This window comes from Botrytis sinoallii (assembly GCF_014898435.1).
Source record: "Botrytis sinoallii strain Bc 23 chromosome Unknown BSIN_002, whole genome shotgun sequence".
In the NCBI taxonomy this organism is placed as follows: domain Eukaryota; kingdom Fungi; phylum Ascomycota; class Leotiomycetes; order Helotiales; family Sclerotiniaceae; genus Botrytis; species Botrytis sinoallii.
In genome coordinates, this window is record NW_024066029.1 from 1,280,232 (window position 1) to 1,306,061 (window position 25,830).

At 31.7% G+C, this 25,830-nt stretch overlaps 1 protein-coding gene across 1 annotated transcript; it reads left to right on the forward strand.

Annotated features, from left to right (window-relative positions):
* Window positions 1-21,668: 21,668 nt before the first annotated feature.
* EAF02_001504 (uncharacterized protein) lies at window positions 21,669-23,274 on the forward strand (the record flags this gene model as incomplete). Its single annotated transcript, XM_038897552.1, has 4 exons — window positions 21,669-21,753; window positions 21,809-21,876; window positions 21,934-22,569; window positions 22,684-23,274. 4 exons carry the CDS (start codon window positions 21,669-21,671, stop codon window positions 23,272-23,274), a joined length of 1,380 nt encoding a protein of 459 aa, XP_038762527.1.
* Between the last annotated feature and the right edge of the window lie 2,556 nt (window positions 23,275-25,830).

Consider the following 25,830-nt stretch of genomic DNA (forward strand, 5'->3'; position numbering starts at 1 on the left):
CTATTAGATATAAGTTTAATAGCCCAATCCGCAGGAAGATTGGTTTCAATATATTAATTGGAAAGGTAAACTTGTTCCTGAACTATTAGAAATAGGGGAATAGTTTCACCCTCTCCATTTTCATATATTATTACTATAATTCATTCTCGATTACCTAGCTATATTGATTTACTTCTGCTACATTTTTCGGTATTAATAATAATTATTGCTACAAATATAATCCTTATTATAAAGCCTGTTTCATCAAAATTATAAAAATCACTATTCAAAATGTTGTATTTCGCTTGTATATTTGTAACTATTCGAAACCAATCTTCAATAAGCTTAAAATCTTTGTAGAGAACTTTTTGGAAATTATAAACACAACTAAAACACATCTTTAATTCGATTCGACATTATACAAATCGATATGCCCAAAGCTTTCCAATATATTTCGAATCCCTCGATTTAAAAATATAATTTATTATATTTTCTATATTCTTAATATTAAATAGAAATCCTTTTAAATCTATATCAAGTATATATTCAATAATTATATCCTCTTTCAATTCTATAATTTTATAGCAATTCGCTCGAATCTTTGTATATAGAATTAAACTGTTCATTTTATAGCTAATTGTTATACAAAATATATTATATAGTTTAGTAATCTTTCGAATGCTTAATTTTTTATCTTTTTAAAAAACTTCGATAGCTAAAAGTAAATATGCTTCTTTATTTATAGATTCTATAATAAATGGTTGATAAAATGCATGTTGAATATAAAGAGTGCGAATTGAGGTGAAAGTGGCTTATTTGGTGATATGGCCTACTCGGTGATAAATGTCACGGTGTGAGCTCACGTGATATGCTGGTCCTATCGGAGAGAACCGAAAGGAGCGCTCGCACCGGAGCGCAAGTGAGCTAGAGCCCGATCGGGCTAGTTCGCTGTAAAAATTCCGTATATCTTCAATTCAGAAGATTTTGTATTGTAGTTCTTTGAGCTATATCTTAATCCTTAATCTGAATTTATTATCCGAATTAATATAACTTTATCAGATTAGGGTAAAGTTATTAGAACCCTATCCCGCCTGCCTGCTTCTGTAATATTATATAGCTTCTACCTATTAAAATATCGCTTTCGCAATAACTATTTTGCACCCACCTAACCGGCTTGGGGACTTCTTAGAATTTAGTGTTTTTGTATTGGAGAATCTTTAGGTTTGATATTAATATCTTTAGTCAACATCTACATATTATATCGAACTAGAAGAGATTAATAGATTACTTGAATACAAAATTTCTAAATCTTTAATTTATAAATATATTCAAATCGCTTTGTATGAATAGATTGTTATTCAAAACACCTATCTATTCAATTGCTTTACCAAATCCATATTTATTATACCTACTTGTTTAGAAACTATATCTCCCAAAACTCCTACTGATTATATTCCCGAATTCACTATACCTACTCTAACTACTCGATTGAATAAATATATCCCTAATCTGAAAGAGTTTGATAATATCTACTCCGATTTGTATAGATTCGTTTAATAGATATATAGAAAATTGAATACAAATAATAATAGATTCCCAATAATTTCTGTCCATTTGATTTATATTATTAAAAGATTTATTGGAAAGACATACAAGCTTATACTATCTAAAATCTCCTATGGAATTCCTCAGTTCACCAATTATACCGCATTTCTCGAATATCTCGAAAACACCTTTAGAGATTCTGATTGAATACAAAACATACAGAATAAATTATATATACTAAAGCAAAAACACTTTGATTTTAGCATCTTCTTTGTGGAATTTCAGAAACTTGTTTTAAAAAGAGAAATACCTAATAATACTCTAATCCCACTCCTTTTTCAAGGAATCTCTTGTGAATTATAAAATATACTGTTGTATAACCCTATTTCGACCTGTGAATTTCGTTAATACATTAATCACAGAAAAGACGTGTAGAATAGGTAGATTTATTGGTATTAAGTGTAGTGCGTATTCTATTGAAAGCTATGTATAATCCAGTTGATTATATCAATCAAGATGATTATGTAATACGCCTAATACGTTTAGCCTGCTTTCTAGACCGATCCTACAAGATATGCATTCTCGCATGCATACTCTAATTAAGCTAAAATAAGTCCTATTTCCATATTCCTTTTATATATGCTATAATGATCATATAGTATACTTAGTCCTCTTGTTCTATTGATCAATCAACAATTATCATGAGAATCCATTCATATACCAGCTTATCATTGTGTTTAAATTAAATGGATAGTAGAATTCGCTGAATTGGTAGCTAAAGTATTTGTAATTTATTATCCTGGTATAACTTTGCTTATTTTGGGCAAAGTTAGAATATAGATTCTATTTTTTCCTAAAAGGGAAAAAGAGAAAAGATTAATCCTATAAGATAGATAGTATAGCTTGCTATACACCAATTCCTTTTTGTAGATTAGATGGAAAAGTGGACTTATAAGTGTCAGCTTGTAGATTCTGATATTCCGGTATATCGTTCTCGAATGGTATGTGTAAGTATCCGGTTCGAGGCTTGAAAGGCTTTAAATGATCGATATAAAACGATTTGCGAATAGCTTTTCCGTTGATTTGTTGTAATTTATAGGATTTCTGATAATCTTCTGTGAAACCGATAATAATAAAGGGATTATGGTAGGAGGGGTGTAGTTTCTTCTTAGCTGAGGCGCTGTTATATAGTATTACTATATTTCCTGGTTGATATGTAAAATTACTTCGTATACTTATATTGTGTTTTTCCTTATTAACAACTTTCTTCCAGTCAGATCGTTCCAGAGCTTTCTGTCTGATTAGCTTCCGGTTGTATATGAATTCGAAAACTTTAATATAGTGTATCTCAAAAAGGAACTCCTTGTCAATATTCTTAATGGTAAGAAGATAACTCTATACTTTCTTTTGTTTATAAAAAGGGTATTCGATTTCTAAAAGACTAATTGATTGAAAGTCGAATATGATCTTGTAAGGGGAATAACCTAAATAAAATACTTCTTGCATATTGAGAGAGTTAATATTAGCTTGAACCTCAAATAGCCAATCAGTAATACCAGATTCAATCTTTTTAAGTATTCTTTGAAATAAATCGTTTTTTTTTTGGCTATTCCGGATAACTTTTTCGCTTCGACAGTTATAGAAATAAGGAGCATACCGGATTTTTTAGAAAAACTATATAAAGTTTTGTTTTCAAAATGTATACTGGGATTGTGTATTCCTTTAATAGGAACTCCAATTGTATTAAAAAGCCAGTCTAGATATCTAATAGTCTCTGCTCCTATAACACCAACTGTCAGGAATGCTCAAATATAATGAGAGAAATAGTTGATGATTAGTAAAATATAAGTGAAATTAAGATATTCTTCTTTATTGAATATACTATTATCATAATCCATATTTTCAATAATAAGTCCTATATTTATTAGTTTCTATATTATAAGCCAAGTTATATTTAAAACCTGAGCTTTATTGATTGATGTAAATAGGAGTAGTTCTATAAAATCAAATCCAATAAAAGTAAGTAAATAATCAATCTTAAAGAATATTAAGTGAGAGATACACTATCGAATACTATACTTGGCATACTTCAAATAATCTAAAATGTACTATTTGATATCTGAAACTAGATAAGGCTAATAATGATTTCTAAGCTTTTTAACAATCAATTCCGCAGCGAAGTATCCTTCTTGATTATATATATATGATAGGATATCAGATACCTTGTGTTTTTATATGTAACACTTATCAACTTTATAGAACATATAAAAAAGTTTGCCCTCAAATAAGAAAAAATCCTTAATATAGTATAGAAAAAACATCTTTTTGAAAATAGAAATCCTATTGGAAAATGTATTAATAGAAATATAGTTGAATATATTATAATATTAGGGATTATTCTTATACTTACTTGAAACTAATTCAAAAGAGATATTGTTAATAACAATCATAAGTTAATCTAATATTACAATATTCAGATTATCTCCAAAAGGTTATAATATATTATGGTCTATAATGACTTGAAGTTGTTCGATTTTATACAGGCGAAGAAGTTCTTTATAATCACCAATTCCGTTTTTCCAAATCCATTTAGGGTTTTTGTCGTTCTCCTGAAATAAGCCGAGAGAATCTAAAAGTGAATCCAACTTACAATTCGGATCGGGGAAAATAGTATGGGAAAGGGCGTTTGCAATCTTGTTACGAGATCCTTTAATATATTCAATAGTGATATCCAGAGCAGATAGCTCTATAGCCCAATGGGTGTAGATTCCACGAGTTTCGGTCTTAGGGGATAAGAATCTAGTTAATGGTATATAATCGATGAAAATCTTGTAAGATCTCAGGTAATAGAAGTAATAGTAATATTTGCATATAAATTTAATAATTACTAAAAGCTTATGTTTATAAGTACTATAGTTTTTTTGAGTCTTAGTAAAAAGAAATGAGTTATATAAAACAGGGTATACAATCAAAGGTTCTAAAGTAATTCCTAGGGGGTATTGTTTCTATACAATATAGCAATCTGATACAAAAGCACTAGAATCCATATACATCTCAACAGAAAGGGAGTAGTCAACACCATATAATTCGATCACTTCAGAATACTTAGCTTATAGAAACTCAAAGGCAAGCTGCTTATATAGTTCTCATTGCTATTCGATATTGCCGGTAAGATGGGAGAGAGGGTGAAATATCTCAGCAAAATTCTTAATACCCCAACAGATCATTTGAATAGTAATTAAAAAACTGCAAACTTCAATAGGATTCCTCGGAGTGGGAAAGTCCTTAATTTTAATAGCTCGGGTCGGCTTGGTAACCATTACACTGTTCACTTAATAGAATACATCTAAAGCTTTTATTTCATTTACAAATATATATAGTTTCTTAAAAGAAAAACATAATTGAACAAAAGCTAATCTTAAAAGGAGGTGGTTTGCAAAGATATCGTAAGTATCTTCGACTATCTTATATCTAGAAAATATATCGTTTATATAGAACTTGATTAAAGCTAAACCATCTAGAGAGTTAGATTCAAGAATAGAAGGATATTCACCAATATAAAGAACACCATCCTTTAAATAATAGTGTTTTTCTGAAAGGTAAGGAATGTAATTATAAATAGTGTATAAAAGCTTGAATATTGAAAAACATATAGTTTGAGTATCTTATGGAATACGGGTAGGTTGCATTTGAGCGGAATCTCCTATAGAGAAGGCGAAAATATATCTATCCACGGGATAGAGAGGCATTGCCCAATACATATGTTTAAGATCAAGTTGTATAAAAACCGTGTGATTGGAGTAAGATAAATATTTATAAACTTCTTGAGCTAATGTATAGTAACTACCAGGCATTTCTTCTTTTACTTGCGAATAATCGAAAACGACTCATCATTCCGGATCAGGTTTGTAAGGAGATAGTATAGGATATACAATGCCGGGTTTCTCGATAACAAGAGGCATTGCAGACCAATCGGATAACTTGCTATTAGCTATTATAATATATTTGTATATAAAATACTTGTAGCCGTCTTGAATAATTTTATTCAACCAATACATTTGTTAAGAACTGTATCGAGATCGAAACTTATACTTGTATAGAAATATATCCTCCTTTAAACATACCTGATGAGTAAAAAGAATAGTTAAAGGAATATATCTTAATTCGATTGCATTCAAATCCCTGTAAGTGTATAAAAGACGCTTGACACATTGTTATAGCTTTCCTATAGCTAAAGGACTAATATGCATATTACTGGTATTAAACCATTCTTACACCAATTCAATCGAATCCGTGGACAATGGTCAAGGAATAGATTGTTTCTCAATAGGATATACGTAGTTGGATGGAATAGGGTATTTTAATTCAATTTGAGAGGAAAGTACAAGAAACTGATTTTTGGGAAAAGATTTTAATTTGAGTTGGGGAGTGGAAGATTCATATAAAAAATTCATAGATTCAAGTATATCAATAGGAATATTGGATCTGTACATTTATGTAATATTCTTTAAAGAATGTAGTATTCTAACTCTTGTATACAAAAAGGGTTCGAACAATCGGGAAATAGTCTTTTTCTATAGTTTAAAGTTATACTTGAAACTTAAAAGTTTAAAAAACTAAATGAAATTAGGGATTCTATAAAATCGGATTCAATCTCAAAAACCTTTTCAACAATTTCGATATCGTTATAATCGGATAAGAAAACCTTTCCCTCAGAATATACTATATCTACATTGAAATAGCTTGATTTCAATAATTCATTCTTTATAGAAATCTCAGCTTTTTATTTAGTAATCTGATATTTAGGGTTTATTAAGTAAAGAATTAATTAATAAGAAAATAATTACACTAATTATAGAGTTTAAATAAAAATATAAGATTTCGAAAAATCCTTATTATTAATAGAAATAGTGTAATTGAAAATATTAATATAATTTTTAATAATATAAAGCTATGGTAAATCAAGAAATAGGTTCTTTTTATCTTTATTGAGATGATTTTCATTATCAAGTTGAATAAAAGTATATATAATGTATTGAATACTTTTAATTATAAAGCTAAAAGTAGTATATTGTCTTAATCCAGTATTCCCGCCATCGGCTATTCCTATGGAAATAGTGTTTTTCGAGGTAATCTGATATTATGGTAAATCTAAATGATTGATAAGTGCTGGGGAGATTATATTATCATCAGATCCTTGATTAATAATGTAGTGAGATCTGCTTAAAACGACTTTAGTAGTATATCCCTCTTTTAGGATTGAAATGATTTCCTGAACTCGAAAAGCTCTATCCTGATCGGAGGTTTTAATAATGATGAATGAGACCAGGATTTTAATTGCCTGCAGATTTATAGGTTTGGTAAGGTTGATTTGTATAGTTTAGAACTCTAGTGTATAATTTGTATCGTTTGGTAGGTATAAAAAATATTGCTTTATTTGATTTTAATTCAAGATAATATTTATAATACAAATAAAATAGATTTTAGTTAAGTTATTATTGGATCCGGGTTGTATTATAATATACAAAGTAGATTTATTTGCAATCTTGATGATAGATTGCATATCCTTTTTTTTCTTCTTAATAATATTCTTTCAAGTTATAAGATATCATAGGTTTTTAGATATATTGGATGAGATTTAACAAAGAGTCAATATATCAATTCCAGAGGTTTCTGATTTAAAAGTGGAAAACAAGCTTTTATAATCAATAGGGGTTTTTCCTATTCTTGCTATAATATTGGATAAAGGCTTAGAAGGCTTAATGGATCTCTTTATTGAAACTAAATAGAATATAAGTTTTGAAATATATTCCTTATATTTGTATATTATAGGAAGGCTTAGAAAAGCTCGAATTAATTGAGATTGAGGTGTAAAATCACAAAATAAAGATTAAAGCGAATTTTTAAAAATTGACTTGGGTTTTTTATAAAAATAAGAAGCAAAGATATTGGGATATCTATTATAAAAAGTATTCTTTATATAAATATCCTTTGTATAAGGTATAATATATTAATCTCTAATAATACTAGATATATTATTAGATCTAGTTCTCTTACAAGATAATAAATTAAAAGCTTGAATTTGATTTTCTTACTTGTTATCCACATCTACATCAAATTCTACATTAAAGGAATACATTTCAGATACAGGTATCTCATTATCTGAATAATCTGAATCATCATTGATTTATACCAAAAAGAAAATAGAATCTAATCTAAAAGAAATTGAGTCCGAGCTAGTGGGAGGCTTAAGTTTTTGGTAGTCGTTTAGGTCGATTTGATTATTAATATTAAACGATTAAGGGTGTATATAAGCCATTGATATAGTTATAATAGAATGATTTGGGAAAACCATATTTCTTAAAACGGTTTGTTCCCAATATTGAAGAGATTGATTTATATAGTCCGGCTTAATATGATCATAAATTCTACATTTAAAATACAAAGGTTTTTTTGAGTAGTTATATTGTTCCATTCCGTTGATAATATTATTCTGAGAGTTCTTTAGGTTTAATCCAGCCTCTTTTGCTTATATGCCTATCAGTATAGGAGCTTGAATATAAGCAGATTGGGGTATTGGATTTGATAATCTCAAACTCGAATTGTTGTTTTCCTTATTATTAAAATTATAGTTGTTGTTAGGGGTATTCCGATTCTATCGATTAGAGGATTGGGATTGAAATACTTATCCTAAAAAAGATTCAATCTTCTCTTTAAATAAATCCTTAAGGTTTTGTTTCTTTAAAGTGTTGATAATGTAATCAATAATATTGTTTTGGGCAAGCATCTTTTCCATTTCTATATTTTTTTGAGTATTGTATACTATGGAATAGCTCTTATTTAGAGATCTGCAGATAGCGTTTAGCTTAATGAATCCTGAACAGAGATTAGAATCAATAAAACCGATAACGAATATTTTAACCAAGGTTTTTTAAATATTGACTTAAAGAATATTGGCATTGCACTTAAAGAAAGGTATATCTTTGTAGCCTATTTCCGATTGTAGATTCTTAGTATATTAATAGTATTTTTGAATAGATTCGTTTTTTTTTTAAATTAAAAAGCTTATAATATTAAAAATTATTTATATTGAATCTTCATTTTCCTCGCTCAAAAAGCAATCAATAAGAATAATAATAAACTTATCTTACAAAACCTTACTTGCTAAATTAATATTATTTATAACCTCAGAAAACTCTTTATCTTTATCTAGCCATTCGTTAGTTCTGTTGGCGAACTTAAACAGGATAAGATTGAAGAAGGTATATAGCTTATAAGTATTATTATCAATAGTAAGATATATAGTTTATTTAACTTTCCGAATCTATAACTTAGTAGTATTCTTTTCTCCTGAGAAAGATAATATATTGTTAATCTTAACTTTAGCCTATTCAGTACAAACTGTTGAGGCAATGAAGTTATTCGATATTGTAAAAGGATTCAGCAAATGGTATATCAAAAGGATTTCTTGAATTTGGAGAATAGAAAGTCGAAGTTGTAGTTTGATAAATAATAGGATTAAATCTTCAAAGGGATTTTATATATCCTCTAGCAATTACTGAGCGAATGGGAAATAAAGATTTCATTTTTCGGGATTAAAATGAGAGTAATGTTAAAAGAATTGAATAATAGTTTAAATTCGCTTAAAGGAGATAATACTGATATCGTTTAGAGTGAGATTGAAAACCTGTATTGCAGATTTCCGGAATTAAGAATAGTATTAAAAAGGTGTTTTAAAAATCGAAAAGAATTTGTATTCTGATAGTAAGATAATACTGAATCCTTACAAAAAGTGCTGTAAAAATGAATATATAAAGTATTTCTGAAAAGAAGGGTATTTAAAAGATAAAAAAAAGAATCAGAAGGAATTATTCAAATGTTGGATTTCCGCAACTATATAACGGTCCTCCAAATCAACAAGACTATATAATATCTATAACTCTTTTGAAAACTCTTTTGATATTAGTATATTGATTGTTATACAGATATTGTTATACAACGAACTTAGAGGTAAAGAGAGTTTCTGAATATTCTTAATTAAAAGGTTTAACTATAAAGAAAATGGAGGTAAGATATTGAACGTATCTTGAATCCCTGCATAGGTTATCAGAAAAGACATATAGAATAGATAGATTTATTGGTATTAAGTGTAGTGCGTATTCTATTGAAAGCTATATACAATCCAGTTGACTATATCAATCAAGATGATTACGTAATACGCCTAATGCGTTTAGCCTGCTTTCTATCACCTATAATAATTCGATAACCAATTCCGTTAACACTAACAATAAGTCCACTATATTCATTCTATTATTTTTGAAATTTCATTTTAAAGAATAATTACTATTCCGCCTTTATAACTCACTAGCCCGAAATCTACTCCTAAAGATCTAATAAACCTGAGCTTAGGAAAAAAGGAATACACTATTAGAAACTTGGGTTCACAATAAGAACACGATAAATACTATCGCTACAGCTCTGCCAATCACCTGATATAAGATTGCCTGCACCCCGATATTCGTTTTATTCAATTCCGAGTTATCACTATTACAACCAGTTCTATAAAAATCAGTCCTATACTGAACAATCCTTTGAAGGACCGAATCCCTATTTATTTCCCACCTCACTCTTCTCCCCACTTACTGATTAGTTTAGTTAATTCGGGAAACGGGATACACCTGATCTAAACTGCAATCAGAATGATTCTCTGTATACTCTTTGTTTATTTATCGCTATTATTCACAGCTTTTCTTTAAAAGATAAACTAAACAATTATATAGATTTGATAATTCTATTTGTTATTCTATTTTTAGAAAAAGATACTTTTCCGATATACGCTATGATCGATAGCGGATACAAAGGAATTGCCTTTGCAAATCGAAGCTGGGTGTTTTTCTAGAAAATATTAGTATATCAATTATCTATAGTATTCAAAGTTATAGAATTCGATAGAAATATTCTATCCGATAATCGAATTATCTTCTATATTCGAGTAGGACTTAGAATTAACAATTATATCGAAAAGAAGATCATTTTATATATAATCGAGCTAGCTCACTATCCTATTGTGCTGGGAATAGCTTGACTTAAAAAATATAACCCCTGTGTTGACTTTGTAACAAATTCGTTTCAATTCGATAGCTTATTTTATTATAAATTTTGTAACATTCTGTCCCGCTTATCCTATATAAAAGCTCTACCAGATATTCCTCCAAAAACCTAACCTATACACCTACCTACTCGTTTTAAAGAATTAAAGAATAAGGATATAGCCACAATCTCTCTAAAAACCTATTCGGTTTATATCTGCTGGAAATATAAAATATTCTAGATATCGATTAAACAAATTGATAATATTCTAAATAAAAAAAAGAAAATATTCAATTCTAAAGATCTATTATCCGAGTTCCGAAATTAAAAAGATATCTTTTTCTTAAAGAATATAGAAAAACTATCCTCTCATCGATTATATAATTATGAGATTTATTTTAAAGAAAAAGCTATTCCTTTTTTCAATACCTTATACTCTATATCCCACTTCAAATTAAAAACTTTGAAAGAATAATTAGAAGAGAATTTTAGAAAAGAGTTTATCCAACCAAGCTCTTCCTCTATTGTTTCCCTTATTCTGTTTATCAAAAAGACTAATGAAGGCCTCCGGTTTTGTATAGATTATTGTATTCTGAATAATCTTTTGATTAAGGATTAATACCTTTTGTTATTAATAAAGGAATCTCTGAACAATCTAAAGGGAATAAAGTATTTTAATAAAATTAATATTATCTTTATCTTTAACAATATAAGAGTAAAAGAAGGATAGTGTCACGGTGTGGATACACATGACCGATAAGCGATAAGCTAGGTTCTGTTAGGCTAGCTTATAAATGAAAATTCTGTATATCTTCATATTGGAAAATCCTGTATCATAGCTCTTCGAGTTACGTCTTAGTCTATACCCTATATCTATCGTTCTTAATACCATCGAATATAGATTCCTAATCCTGCCTGCCTGCCTTGTAACACTACATAGCTCCTACCAATACCATCACAATAGTAATACCAACTTTGTATCTATTCAATCACCCAGAAAATGCCTCTAAGCTTAATATAGTTGTAGCAAAAGATTCTCAAACTTGATATTAATATCTTCAGTCGGCAGCTATGTATACTATCAGATTAAAAGAAGCCAACCTGTCCCTTAAATACGAGATTCGAGAAATATCTATTAAAAGACATATTAAGGCCTCCCTATACAAACAGATCATTACACAAAATATTCGCTTGCTCAATCGCCTTACCGAATTTGTACCTATTCCTGTTATGCCCTCTGAAACAATACCTACTAAACCTATTCTCAAATCGTCTAATATTACTATACCCGTCCTATCCATTACTATCCGTTTAAATGAACACATTCCCAACCCTAAAGAATTTGATAATTCCTAATCCGATCTGCAAAGATTCGTTCAATAGATATATGCAAAGATAAGCTCAAACTTCGATTATTTCCTTATTGCTTTTACTTACTTAACTTATATTACTGGAAAACTCACTAAAAGAGCTTACAAACTGATCCTCCCCAAGATTATTCATAGTATTCTACAATTTACTAACTATAGCCTGCTTTTGGAATATTTAAAAAACACTTTTGAGAATCCTGATTGTAAACAGAATATCCAGAATCAATTATATCTATTCAAACAAAAACATCTCGATTTTAATATCTACTTTGCTGAATTCCAGAAACTAGCTTTAAAAGGCGAAATACCTAATAACACCCTGATCCTATTGCTATTTCAAGGAATCTTCTAAGAACTATAAGATATATTGCTTTACAACCTATTCTCATCTTATGATTTTCAGAAATACTCTGTTTATTTATAACAACTCGATAATCAATTCCATTAGTATTAGCAATAAATCTCTCGGAATTATTCTATTGCTTTTATTTCCACTAAAAGAAAGATTCCTGTTCTATTATCTGAATCTACTTGTAACCCTGTAATCCAATTTTTCTATATAAGCAAAACTATTCTTTTATTCGTTTAGGGAGGAGATTCTATAAATCTCAGCTCCCAATGTTATATTACTAATAATAATTTATTCCAAAAAAAACGAGGAGAATATTATTGCTGTAATTCTGCTAATCACTTGATTCGAGATTGCCTATATCCTGATACCTGCTTTATCCAGTTCAGAATTGGGACTTCCAATTCACCCAGATACAATCCCGCTTTGGGAAGCCTACCAAAAAACAGAATATTCACTTGATCCCTGTCTCGCTCCCTGCTATGATTATTGCTCTGCTCTCTAGCTAATTCGTTTGAATCGGGAAATGGGACTCACCTGGTTTAAATCGCTATTAGAACGACTTTTTGTGTAAACTCTATCTATCTGCTATTATCACTTAAGGATTGTTCTTAAAAGATGAATTGAATAATTATACGAATCTAATAATTCTATTTGTTACCCTACTCCTAAGAAGAGAAACTTTCCTAACCTATATCATAATAAATAATAATTGTAAAGAAATTACCTTTACTAATCAAAGTTGAATGCTATCCTAAAAAATCCCTGAACACAAACTATCTGCTGCCTTCAAAGTCATTAAATTCGATAACAAAATTCTACCTGGAAACCGGATTACATTCTATATTCGTATTGAATTTAGAATCAATAACTATATTGAGAAGAGAGTTATTCTGTATATAATTAAATTAGCCTATTACTCTATAATATTGGGTGTAGCTTAACTTAAAAAGCATAATCCTTATATTGACTTTATAACAAATTCCTTTTAATTCGATAGTCCATATTGCTATAAATTTTGCAATACTCCATTCTGCTTGTCCTGAATAAAAGCTCTTCCCAATGTTCCCTCAAAAGCCCGATCTGTATATCTACTTGATCGCTTTAAAGGCCTTAAGGATCGAGATATAGCTGTGATCTCCCTAAGGGCCTGTTTTATATATGCCTACTAGAAGTATAAAATGTTTCAGATCTTTATTGAATAAATTAATGATATTATGAAAAAAAGAAAGAGTTCAATTCGAATAATCTTTTATCCAAATTCCAAAATTAGAAAGATATATTTTCCTTACAGAATACTAACAAGCTATCACTACACCAACTATATAATTATGAAATCCAACTCCAAAAGGAATCTGTATTGCTCTTTAGAGCCCTATATACCATATCCCAAACCAAACTCAAAGCTCTAAAAAAATAACTAGAGAAAAATCTAAAGAAAAGATTTATTTATTCCAACTTCTCCCTTACCGTATTCTCTATATTATTTATCAAAAAAACTGATGAAGGCCTTTATTTTTATATCAACTATAAAGCCCTGAACAATCTATTCATGAAAAATCAATATCCATTACCACTAACTAAAGAATCCCTAAATAACTTGAAAGAGATAAAGTATTTTAATAAGATCAATATTATCTTTGCTTTTAACAATATTAGAATCAAAAAAGGACAAAAATATCTAACTGTATTTCATACCCGATTCAGTCTATTCGAATCCCTGGTCATATCATTTAAGCTGATAAGGGTACTTACCATATTCCAGAGGTTTATTAACAACTCCCTATATAAATACCTGAATATATTCTGTATTGTATACCTGAATAATATATTGATATATAGTTATACCCAAAAGAAACATATTCACTATATTCAAAAAGTCCTGTAAGCACTAAGAGAAGTCGGCCTGTTCGTAAAATTCAAAAAATACGAATTCCTGAAATCTGAAACTACTTTTCTTAACCTAATTATAGAGAAGAATAATATCCAAATAGATTCAAAGAAGATACAAATTATTGTGAACTGGAAACTACTCGAAATTGTAATTGATATACAAATATTTATTGGATTTGCAAACTTTTATTATCGATTTATTAAAAACTTTTTAAAGATAATTAACCCAATAATGAAGCTAATCAAGAAGAATATCCCATTCCTATAGAATAATACTTATCAAAATGTTTTCAATTAATTAAAGAAAGTATTTATCAAAGCTTTTATTCTGATTTCCTTTGATTGGGAAAAGGAGATGATTCTGGAAATCGATATATCGGATTATATTTCTATGGGAATCCTCTCTTAATATAATAAAAAAGGGATTCTGAAATCTATCACATTCTTTTCGAAAAAGCATTCTGTTATTGAGTATAATTATGAGATCTATAATAAAAAACTTCTGATTATTATTTGTTATTTCAAAAAATAATATCCTGAATTTGAAAGTATATTATCTTCAATCCAAATAATTATGGATCACAAAAACCTAGAATACTTTATAACAATAAAACTGCTAAATTGCTATTAAACTTACTAATCCAAATTCCTGTTTTGATTTAACTTTCAAATTACTTATTGCCCTAAAAAGCTAGATGTCAAGTCTAATACCTTGATTAGGAGGTTAGAGGATTTTTTTAAAGAAAGGAATAAATGCCTTTTATATTAAAGCCAAATTATTTTAAAAAAAGAAAACTTAGACTCTAATCTATTTTCTAATATCGATATATCAAAAAAAGCCAAAATTACCAAAAAAATATGATTTGCTGTTATTATATAAAACTAGAGAAACTCTAATACCATTAATTCTTCTAATCCTATTACACCCAAACCTGAACCCCTATCCGCTATACCAGAACCCAACCGAAAAACACCTCTAGATCTATTTGCCGATTTGTTATCCCTATTCCAAGAAGGCTACCAAGCCGACTCTATTCCCGAATCCATCCTGAAATCCCTATAAAAGGAATTCCCGAAATACTTGAGAATCATTCTTATTGAATACTCCGAAAATAATAATTTGTTATATTATCGAGAGAAGCTATATATTCCCAATTATAATTCTCTAAAATCTTATTTACTTTATTTATATTACAAGTCCCCTGTTATTAGTCATTTGTACTATATCCGAATTTTCGAATTGTTATCCCGAGATTATTATTGGTTTGATTATTACGATTATATTATATAATAGGTTTGTAATTATTATAGTTGTTATTATGCTACCTCTAATTGTAAAGATTAGAAAGGAGTCCTCTATCTATTCCTAATTCTGTAAAAAGCCTAATAAGATATTTCTATAGATTTTATTATATATTTGCCTGAAAGTATTAATTTCGATATTATTATGATAATAATCGATCGCCTAACCAAGATGAAGCATTTTCTGCCCTACTATAATATTTATAATTCTAAAGAAATTACTTATTTGTTTTAAAAGAATATCTAAAAGCTTTATGATTTGCCTTTAATAATTATTTCCAATTGTGGAGCTCAATTTGTATTTGAATTCTAGAAGCATACCTATAAGCATTTGAAAGTATCCGTTAAATTTTTTATTACTTATTATCCTAAAACTAATGGACAAATTGAAAGAGTTAATATAATGCTGAAGTAATACCTTAGATTGTATATAGCTTATCTATAAAACAATTAGATAGAATGATTTCTATTTATTGAATTCTTTATTAATAATGCCTAGTCCAAGAATACTTAAATAACTCTATTCTTCTTTAATTACAATTTTCATTTCTATTTGAGCTTTAAATCTACCCTATTCAAAAGCAATTATTCTATTATAAGAAATACTAAGGAATTTGTTTCTAAAATAGAGGCAATCTTCTTGTATTTGAAGATAGAATTGATTACTAGTTAAGCTCGATACTCAAAGAATACTGACTCCCACTGTTCCTCTATCTGCCAATATATCCCCAATAATCTGATCTAGCTAAATATCAAAAACATTAAAACCCTATATCTATAGAAAAAGCTTGATTAAAAGAATCTTAGCTTATTCAAGATTCTGAATCCAATAGGCCCTTATATTTATAAACTAGAACTCTTTACCTTTATAAGGATTCATTTTGTTTTTTATATCAATCTATTATACTCTATATATAATAATTCTGTTCTTAGGTAGTATAACCTATTGTTATTATCTGTAGAAATCAACAACTTGGAGTATTTCGAAGCCACCGAGATTCTGAATTCCTGTTGAGAAAGAAGAGATCGTAAAGAACCTTGCCTGAAATATATTATCCACTAGATTAGCTATAATAAGCTAATCGAAGAATTTGTTAGCTACTTGGAAGATATACAGAAACTGATCTGCAACTTCCATTATAGATACCCTAATAAGCCTAAACCTGCCTAATCTAAATTGCCCATCTATAAGATTATGAACCGTAACTTGCCGCCTTATTGAAACTCGACCTAAAAAAGGGGGGTAATGTTATAGTGTGAATATATATAACCAATAAGCAATAAGCTAGGTTCTGTTAGGCTAACTTATAAGTGAAAATTCTATATATCTTTACATTAGAAGATTCTGTATTGTAACTCTTCGAACTACATCTTAATCTACACCCTGTACCTACCATTTTTAGCACCGTCGAATATAGATTCCTAATCCCGCCTGCCTGCCCCGTAACAGGTAGAAATATCTAATTGTATTCTATACCCGATTTGAACTATTTGAATTTCTAATTATATTATTCGGGTTAATAAAAATACTCACAATCTTTTAGAGATTTATTAATAATTTTCTATAAGAATACTTGAATATATTTTGTATTATTTACCTAAATAACATTTTGATATATAGCCGAACCCGAAAGGAATATATCCGTTATGTTTAGAAAATCCTATAAGCACTACAAAAAGCCAGTTTGTTTACTAAATTCGAAAAGTATAAATTCCTGAAATTCGAAATCAAGTTCCTAGATCTTATTATAAAAAGGAATAGTATCCAAATAAATCCAAAGAAAATCAGAATTATTATAAATTAGAAACTACTTGTTATTATAACTAATATTCAAATATTTATCAGATTTACAAACTTTTATTAACAATTTATTAGAGATTTCTCGAAGATTATCAATCTAATAATAAATCTAACTAAAAAGAATATCCCGTTTCTATAAAGCTCTATTTATCAAAAGCATTTAATCAATTAAAGTGAATGTTTATTGAAACCTTTATTCTGGCTTTTTTTAATTGAGAAAAGGAAGTTATCTTAGAAACTGATATCTCCAATTATATATTTGCTAAAGTATTCTTCTAATATAATGATAAGGGAGTATTGAGATTTATTATGTTTTTCTCAAAAAAATATTCAATAACTAAATATAATTATGAGATTTATAATAAAGAACTATTAGCTATTATTTATTATTTCGAAAAATAGTATTTGGAGCTGGAAGGTATTATCTTCTCAATTCAAATCATTATTGATTATCGAAATCTGAAGTATTTTATTATTATAAAGCTATTGAACTATTATTAAACCTATTAATCCAAATTTCTATTTCAATTTAATTTCCAAATCACCTATCACTTTGGAAAACTAAATGTCAAATCCGATATACTAATTAGAAGATCAAAAGATTTTCTTAAGGAGGGGGATGAATACTTTTTATATTAAAACTATATTATTCTGAAACAAAAAAACCTGAATTCCAATCTGTTTCCTGTTATTGTTATTTTAATCAAACCTAAGATTGCTAAGAAAGTATGCTTCGCTATAACTATTTGTAGTTAGAGAAACCCTGATCCTATTGATATTATTGATTATTTAGATTTCAATGATATTATAATTTTGCTAGAAAATGGTAAAGTTATAAAATCTGCAATTCTATTTGCTATATTTGTATTCGATCCTATAATACAATTAGAAAATTTAGAAATCCTTCTAAATCTTTTTATCGATTTGTTTATTTTATTTCACAAAGGCTATCAAGTCGATCCTGTATTCGAATTTGTTCTGAAATCCCTATGAGAGGGATCCTCGAAATATTCGAAAATCATTTTTATCAAGTGTACCGAAAACAACAATCTATTATATTATCGAGGAAAACTATACATTCCCGATCACAACCCTCTGAAAACCTATCTACTCTGTTTGTATCACAAATCACCTGTTGCCAGTCACCCGTACTGTATCTAAATCTTTGAATTATTATTCCGAAATTATTATTGGTCTGGATATTACAATTATATTATATAGTGAATCCGTAACTATTATAGTTGCTATTATGCTGCCCCGAATTGTAAAGGCTAGAAGGGAGTTTTCCATTTGTTTTCAATCCTGTAAAAAGCTTGGCAAGATATCTTGATAGATTTTATTATATATTTATCCAAAAGTATTGATTTCAATACTATCATGGTAATAATTAATCGATTGACAAAATGAAATATTTCTTGTCTTACTATAATACCTGCAACTCCGAAGAGATCACCTACCTGTTCCAGAAGAATATCTGGAAGCTCCACAACTTACTTCTATTTATTATATCTGATTGTGGAGCTCAATTTGTCTCTGAATTCTAAAAACATATCTGTAAGTGTTTGGGTATAATCGCCAAGCTCTTAACCACTTATCATTTCGAAATTGATGGACAAATCGAGAGGGCTAATATAATGTTAGAGCAGTATCTCCGATTGTATATAGTATATCTATAGGATAATTGGGTAGAATAGCTTCTACTTGCTGAATTCTCTATTAATAATACTTAATCCAAAAGCATTCAGATGATTTTGTTTTTCTTGAACTATGGGTTCCATTTCCGCCTAGGCTTTGAGCCTGTATTATTCCAGAGTAACTGTTTTGTTGTATGAGATATCAAAGAATTTGTTACTAAAATAAAAACTATCTTCTTATATTACAAACTAAACTAATTATTAGTTAAACTCAATATTCGAAGAATACCGATGTCTACTATTCTTTTACTTATAGATATCTACCCGGCAATCTAGTCTGACTGAATATTAGAAATATCAAAACCTTGTATTTATAAAAGAAGTTCAATTAAAAAAACCTTGGGCTCTTCAAAATCTTGAATTCAATAGGCCTTTATACTTATAAATTGAAGCTCTTAGCTTCAATAAAGATTCATTCTGTTTTCCATATCAATCTGCTATATCTTATACATAATAATCCTATTCCTGAGCAATGTAATCCACTATTATCCCCTATAAAAATAGATGGCCTCAAGTGTTTTGAGGTTATCGAAATCCTAAACTCCTGTTAGAAAAGAAGAGATTGTAAAGGATCTTGCCTGAAATACATTATCCATTAGATTGACTACGATACACTGATTGAAGAACCTATAAGCTATCTAAAAGATACACAAGAACTAATCTGCAACTTCCATTATAAATACCCTAACAAACCCGGTTCTGCTTAATTAAACCCCATCTATCTGTAGATTGTAAATTATAACATACCGTTTCAATAGAGCTCAATCCTTAGGAAAAGGGTAATATCATAATGTAAATTTATATGATATACTAATTCTATCGGAAAGGATCAAAAGGAGTATTCGTATTGGAATACAAGCAAGCTAGAGTCCGATCGGGCTAGCTTGTTATGAAAATTCCATATATCTTTAACTTAAAAAATCCTATATTGTAGCTCTTTAAACTACATCTTAATCCTCAATCTAAACCTATTATCCGAATCAGTATAACTTTGCCAGATTAGAGTAAAGTTATTAGAACCCTATCCCGCCCGCCTGCCCCCGTGATAATAAACCACGTTAAAAGAAATAAGTTTATATGGGAAAACGATTTTTTGCAGGGATTTTGTCACGAAAAAGGGTAGTGTGCGATAAGCCGGGGCCTCAACTCTTACCTAGGTAGTAATTTTTGTGTATTTTTGATGTATGTAGATAGGTAGATAGGTATAGATAGTAGCTAGAGGAGTCTATTAATGAATGAATGATTAGATGGGTAGATGGGTAGATGGGTAGTGGTTTTGAGTGGGGATTCGAAAAAAAAAAAAATAGGTAGGTATTTACTTGCTAAGAGTCTGGGCGTGGAGATTGTTGAATTTGGTTGGTTGGCTGTGTGGATGGCCGTGTGGATGTGGATGTGGGTGTGGGTGTGTAGTATGGATGGTTTGGACTTTTGGGATATGGGGAGGGGAGGGGATACGGGGAGGGGGAGATGTTGGGGGGAGGGGAGGGAATTTGTAAATGAGAGGATAGAGAAAGTTTATAGGTTATGGATATGGATATTTCTACTGTGTATGCGAGTGCTTGATATCGCATCGTGTTGTTGGATATTCTGTCTTTATAACTGTGATCTTGGGGGTGGGGGAGATGGTGGAGAGATTAAGCGAGTGGAAGGGTGGGAGATGAAAGACAATTAAAAATCATATTCTTTTTGTAATAGTAGTTTTAAGTAAATAGAGGAGATAGTAGAGAGATTAAGCGAAGAAGATAAAGAATAGGTAATTAAAATGAATTTTTTTATATAATATATATATATATATATATTGCTTCAAGAAGATAAAATAGTTCTGCCTCCACGGCAGTGGCCCCCGGAGGACCAGCGGAGCGTCATTTACTGGAATTTGGAATGAATTATTTAGTAGTTCTATAATTGAGCGAAGTTATTTTTTTGGTGAGTGGCGTTGTTGAGTAAACACTATCTGACATAGCAAGACCGGGGTTAGTCGTGAACCTTTCATGTATCAGGCTTGATCTGACGATACTTGAAGAGTTTCAACTTTCAGGAGCTGTGTTAGGATGGATTTCGGGATTGTGGGTGAAGGGGATATGGGAGGATGGGAGATTAATTTATTTGAGTTTTATTTGATTATCTTGCTGGAACTTGGGATGGTTTGGGGAGTGGTGGTTCATTGAGTGTTTGATTGTTGTTGATGTTGATGTTGAAGTTGATGATTTCTTTTCTTCTTCCTTCTTCAAACTTTTTTTCTGTCTTTTACGAATAAATGAATGGTTGAATGGATTTGATATTCATGACACTTATCATATTGTTTTAATTATTTTTCTCGTCATTCCTTCTCTTCTATCTTTTATTTTCTTTCCGTCAGCGAATATCGGGTTACTTGAACTTTACCTATTTGGTAACGGAGTATCTGATTTGAATACGACACGAATATTACCACCGCACCTTTGACAGGGCTATAATATTACTATTTGTATTATCTGCCGTCATCTTTACGATCTTTTATTATTATCTCCGCATCTGCGCCACGCCGTTTAAACAAGCCTTTTCCAAGACTCTTTCCACTTCTTGGGCTTGATTCTTCTCCGCTTTACTTTCATTCATTTATCGGTCTTGCTTTTGTGTTTTGCGTGGATATACGTAATTTTATGATGCGGATTCAGAGTGGGTTATGGGTATGCCCATTGCTTGGGTGGAGGGTTGTGCATGCTCTCACGGTTGATACTTCACAGGCTGGTATGTTTGTTCTGTTGGTGGAGGTTGGGATGTTGAGTCTGATGATTGTTGTTAGGTTCGATTAAAAGCGCTGCGAGTTCGGTGGCTGCGAATTTGATTTCGTATTATCATGGGAATGAATCGGTATGTGAATATGTTGTTGGTCTCATGTGATGCAGGTTCTTTGCTAATATCTCATAGGGCCAAACTCCAGGACTGTTACCTCCACCTTATTTTTGGTGGGAAGGCGGTGGGATGTTCATGACTTTAATAGATTATTGGCGTTACACGGGTGATACTTCATACAACAGTATTGTATCTGAAGCTCTGCTATTTCAAGCTGGTCCCGATGCCGATTATATGCCTGCGAATCAGACCAAAGATGAAGGGAATGACGATCAAGGATTTTGGGGAATGGCTGCTATGTTAGCTGCCGAATCGAATTTTCAAAATCCTCCTGCTGATCAACCACAATGGCTTGCGTTGGCTCAAGCGGTGTTCAATGAAATGGCAAGTCGATGGGACACTAGTACTTGTGGAGGTGGATTGAGGTGGCAGATATTTACTTTCAATAATGGGTTCACGTATAAGAATTCCATTGCGAATGGGTGTTTTTTTAATATAGGAGCTAGACTGGCTAGGTATACGGGTAATCAAACGTACGCAGATTGGGCGGAGACGATTTGGCAATGGGAAGAGAGTGTGGGATTGATTGATAGTGGCTACAATATTTTTGATGGGAGTAGTGATACGGATAATTGCGCGAGCGTAGATCGATTGCAGTGGAGTTATAATGCGGGGATTTATTTGCATGGAGCGGCGAATATGTTTAATTATGTGAGTTTTTTCTCTTGTATTTTCTCGTTAATACAACGATGAATAGGAGATGGGTCTTCTCTTTTTCGGGCAGTATAACAGAGGAAAGAAATCCAAACTGACCTATATACTCAGACCGACGGTAACTCTACTTGGCAACAACGCACCAACCAATTAATGAACACCTCGATCAACATCTTCGCCTCTAACAAATCAAATTCCATCATCACTGAACAGGCCTGCGAAACGGTTAATAAGTGTGATACTGATCAACTATCTTTCAAAGCCTATTTCACAGCCTGGCTCGCCTCTACTTCGATCCTCGCGCCGTTTACCGCTAAAAGTATCTTTCCTATCTTGCAAAGCAGCGCGAAAGCAGCGGGAGGGCAATGTGTGGGTACGGGTGGTGCGTGCGGGTTTAAGTGGACGGAAGGCACGTTTGATGGGAATGTGGGGGCGGGACAGCAGATGAGTGCGTTGGGGGCGATACAGAGCGCGATGGTGGCGGTGCCGGGCACGGATAATGCGAGGATTAGCCCGGTGACGAATAGTACTGGCGGGACGAGTGTGGGGGATAGTGGGGCGGGGAGTGGGAAGACGGGGACAGGGGGGATGCAGAGGGTTGAGGTGATTACGAGGGGGGATAGGGTGGGTGCGGCGGTGGCGACGGTGGCGGTTTTGATGAGTTTGTGTGGGGGAGCGGGGTTTATGGTTTTGGGGGAGTAGGATGGGGAGGGGAGGGTGGGAGGGGAGATGGGAGGAGGGAGGGAAGAAATGATTTCTTTGAAGTGATGGAATGGTCTGGGTTGAGTTCGATATGAGTTCGAGATACCTATTTTGATTATATTTTTCTTCTCGGGATTAGAAGATTATATTGGATATATATGCATACTTATCCTATGGGAAGCGAATGGAGTTCTTTTGCTAAATAAACGAAAATGGTCTGATTCGGGAATTAGAAATACATTGGATTGGGAGTGGGATTGATATCAAACTGAATTGAATTCAGATTATCTTTGAATCAAGAACTTGGAACTTGGAAATATTCTCATAGAAACACTTGGAATTTTTTACGAAAGGTTGAATTGAATGAGAGATTTTATATAGGTATGTATCTTCTCGATCTTAAGGAGTGGGGTTGAGGCGTAGTGGATTTGTGTTATCTGGATCGTGAGGAGATGAGGAGTTTGGTGTGGAAGGAGGGGAGGGGAGGGGAGGGGTGGTTTCTTGTATTTTATTGTATTGTATTGTATAGTGTTGTGTTGTATTGTGTTTTGTGTGAGGGATTTGGATGTGTGGTAGAATTTGGGGATGTATAGGTAGTAGGTTTAGAGATGTATTGGTATTAGGTGAGAGGTTTAGGGGTTATTATTTGGTGTTTAGAGTGTAGATATTGGAGCTGCTGGATTGGCATTGGTATGTTGTATAGGTACTTTAGGATGGGAATGAGGTGAAGGGGATGGGAGTGACGGGGTTCGTAGTATATCATAGGGCTTGTGCGGAAGTGTGAGCTCAGGTGATGTACTATATTAAGGAGTATGATGTTTAGAAAATACCTACGAATATACATGTGTGTGTACATAAAGTTGTTGTTATTTGGAAGAGAATTTTAGCTGGTGTTGGGGAAGTGAGGAGGTATGCATGGATGTAGGTGTTTAGATAGAAAGCACGCTTTGGGGACGGAGTGGCTTCATGATCTGTTCTCAGAATCGAAGACTGTATTGTACATCTTTTTTAGGGTTTGGAAGTTTGAAAAGGAGGGAGTGGTGATGGAGAGTGAGGGTTAACTTACAATATAGGTAGGTGGTGTGAATGAATGATTTGAGTGAATGAAATTTTGTTTTGTTGTTGATTGGTTGATTTGTATACTAGGAACGTACTTGGGTATGTTGATTCTCCTTTTTGATAAACGCATGAAGAGTCGATTTTAATGTATTTGATATAGTATAATTTAGGTGGTATCAAGCTAGGAAATGAGTTGATATGAATTAGAACTGCCGGGATATCGGTTATGTGATCATGGAGGGCACTATATTAGCAAGAGAGGCGCTCCTTATGGGTAACCCTAGCTTCTCATAGGTACCTAGATAAAAATGATCAAGAATGATTACAACCATAATAGACAAATTACTTTACACTTATCAACCAAATGGATACCAACAGGAATACTGCTGTTAGTTCTGTAGACGATAGGTTTGAGCTCGATAGTTCCGGTAATTAGATATACTTGATTGTTAATTCCATTGACTGTTCAAGTCAATATAAACAGTTGATAGAGTTATGTGTGCACGTCAACTGAACTTTCCCATCCCTTTGCCAAAGTCTCCTAGCATGCTGGTATCACGTGATACATCAAGACTCTCAAACTGGATATGAATATCGACAAAGGAAGCAGGAGCTCACGAGAGCAAAAAAATTCAGAGGGAAAGAACTTGCTGTAGTGAAGACGCTCACTTTTTATTCATTCTTTGGGAACACGAAGGCCGGCGCCACAAACACGTGAAGAGTGGATCTGTTTTTGTCAAATAAAAATTAGTGAGATGTTTTGGCATGTGGATTGGGGGTTCCCTTACTTCTCAACTACCGTTAGGATCATAGCTAGGTACACCGGAAAGCCAGAGCCATTTTGCGGAACGCGGGAGGATGGAATATGATTCAGGGGAGGTTAGAGGGCTGATGTCAGAGGCGTAGGGGAAATTTGAGGACAATGATTCTCAATCATGTATTATGGGTGTACGCGTGGTTTTCAAAGATTGGTTTGGAGGATGGTTTCTATTCCTTTTTTAATAGTGACCCGGTGAGTCTTTGAAAGGCGCGATTTTTGTCGTCGATGGAGTGGTGGTGGCGCCTCTAATCTTGCGAGGAAAAGGTAGTTGCTCGTTTTATTTTGTTTACTCCAACACTTTCTTTTCCCTTTCCCTTTCCCTTTCCCTTTCCCTTTCCCTTTCCCTTTCCCTTTCCCTTTCCCTTTCCCTTTCCCTTTCCCTTTCCTTTCCTTTCCTTTCCTTCTTGTCCTCTTCACACACTTGTTCGCCTTCAAGCATACCGACAAACGGCCACGATTTTCAATAGATATTTCCTTCCCATGCCTATCAAACGGTATTCTTCTTCTCGAGGACTTGGTCCAGACTGTCCCATCCTTCATGCGGCATTCTTTTGCCATTCTCCAGATGCTCTACACCAACTCTAATACTTCTAGATTCGAAACATATCTTAGGGAGGACTGACAGACCTTTCCTATTGGCGCCATAGCCTCGAAGTGGTGAAGAATGTACATCCATT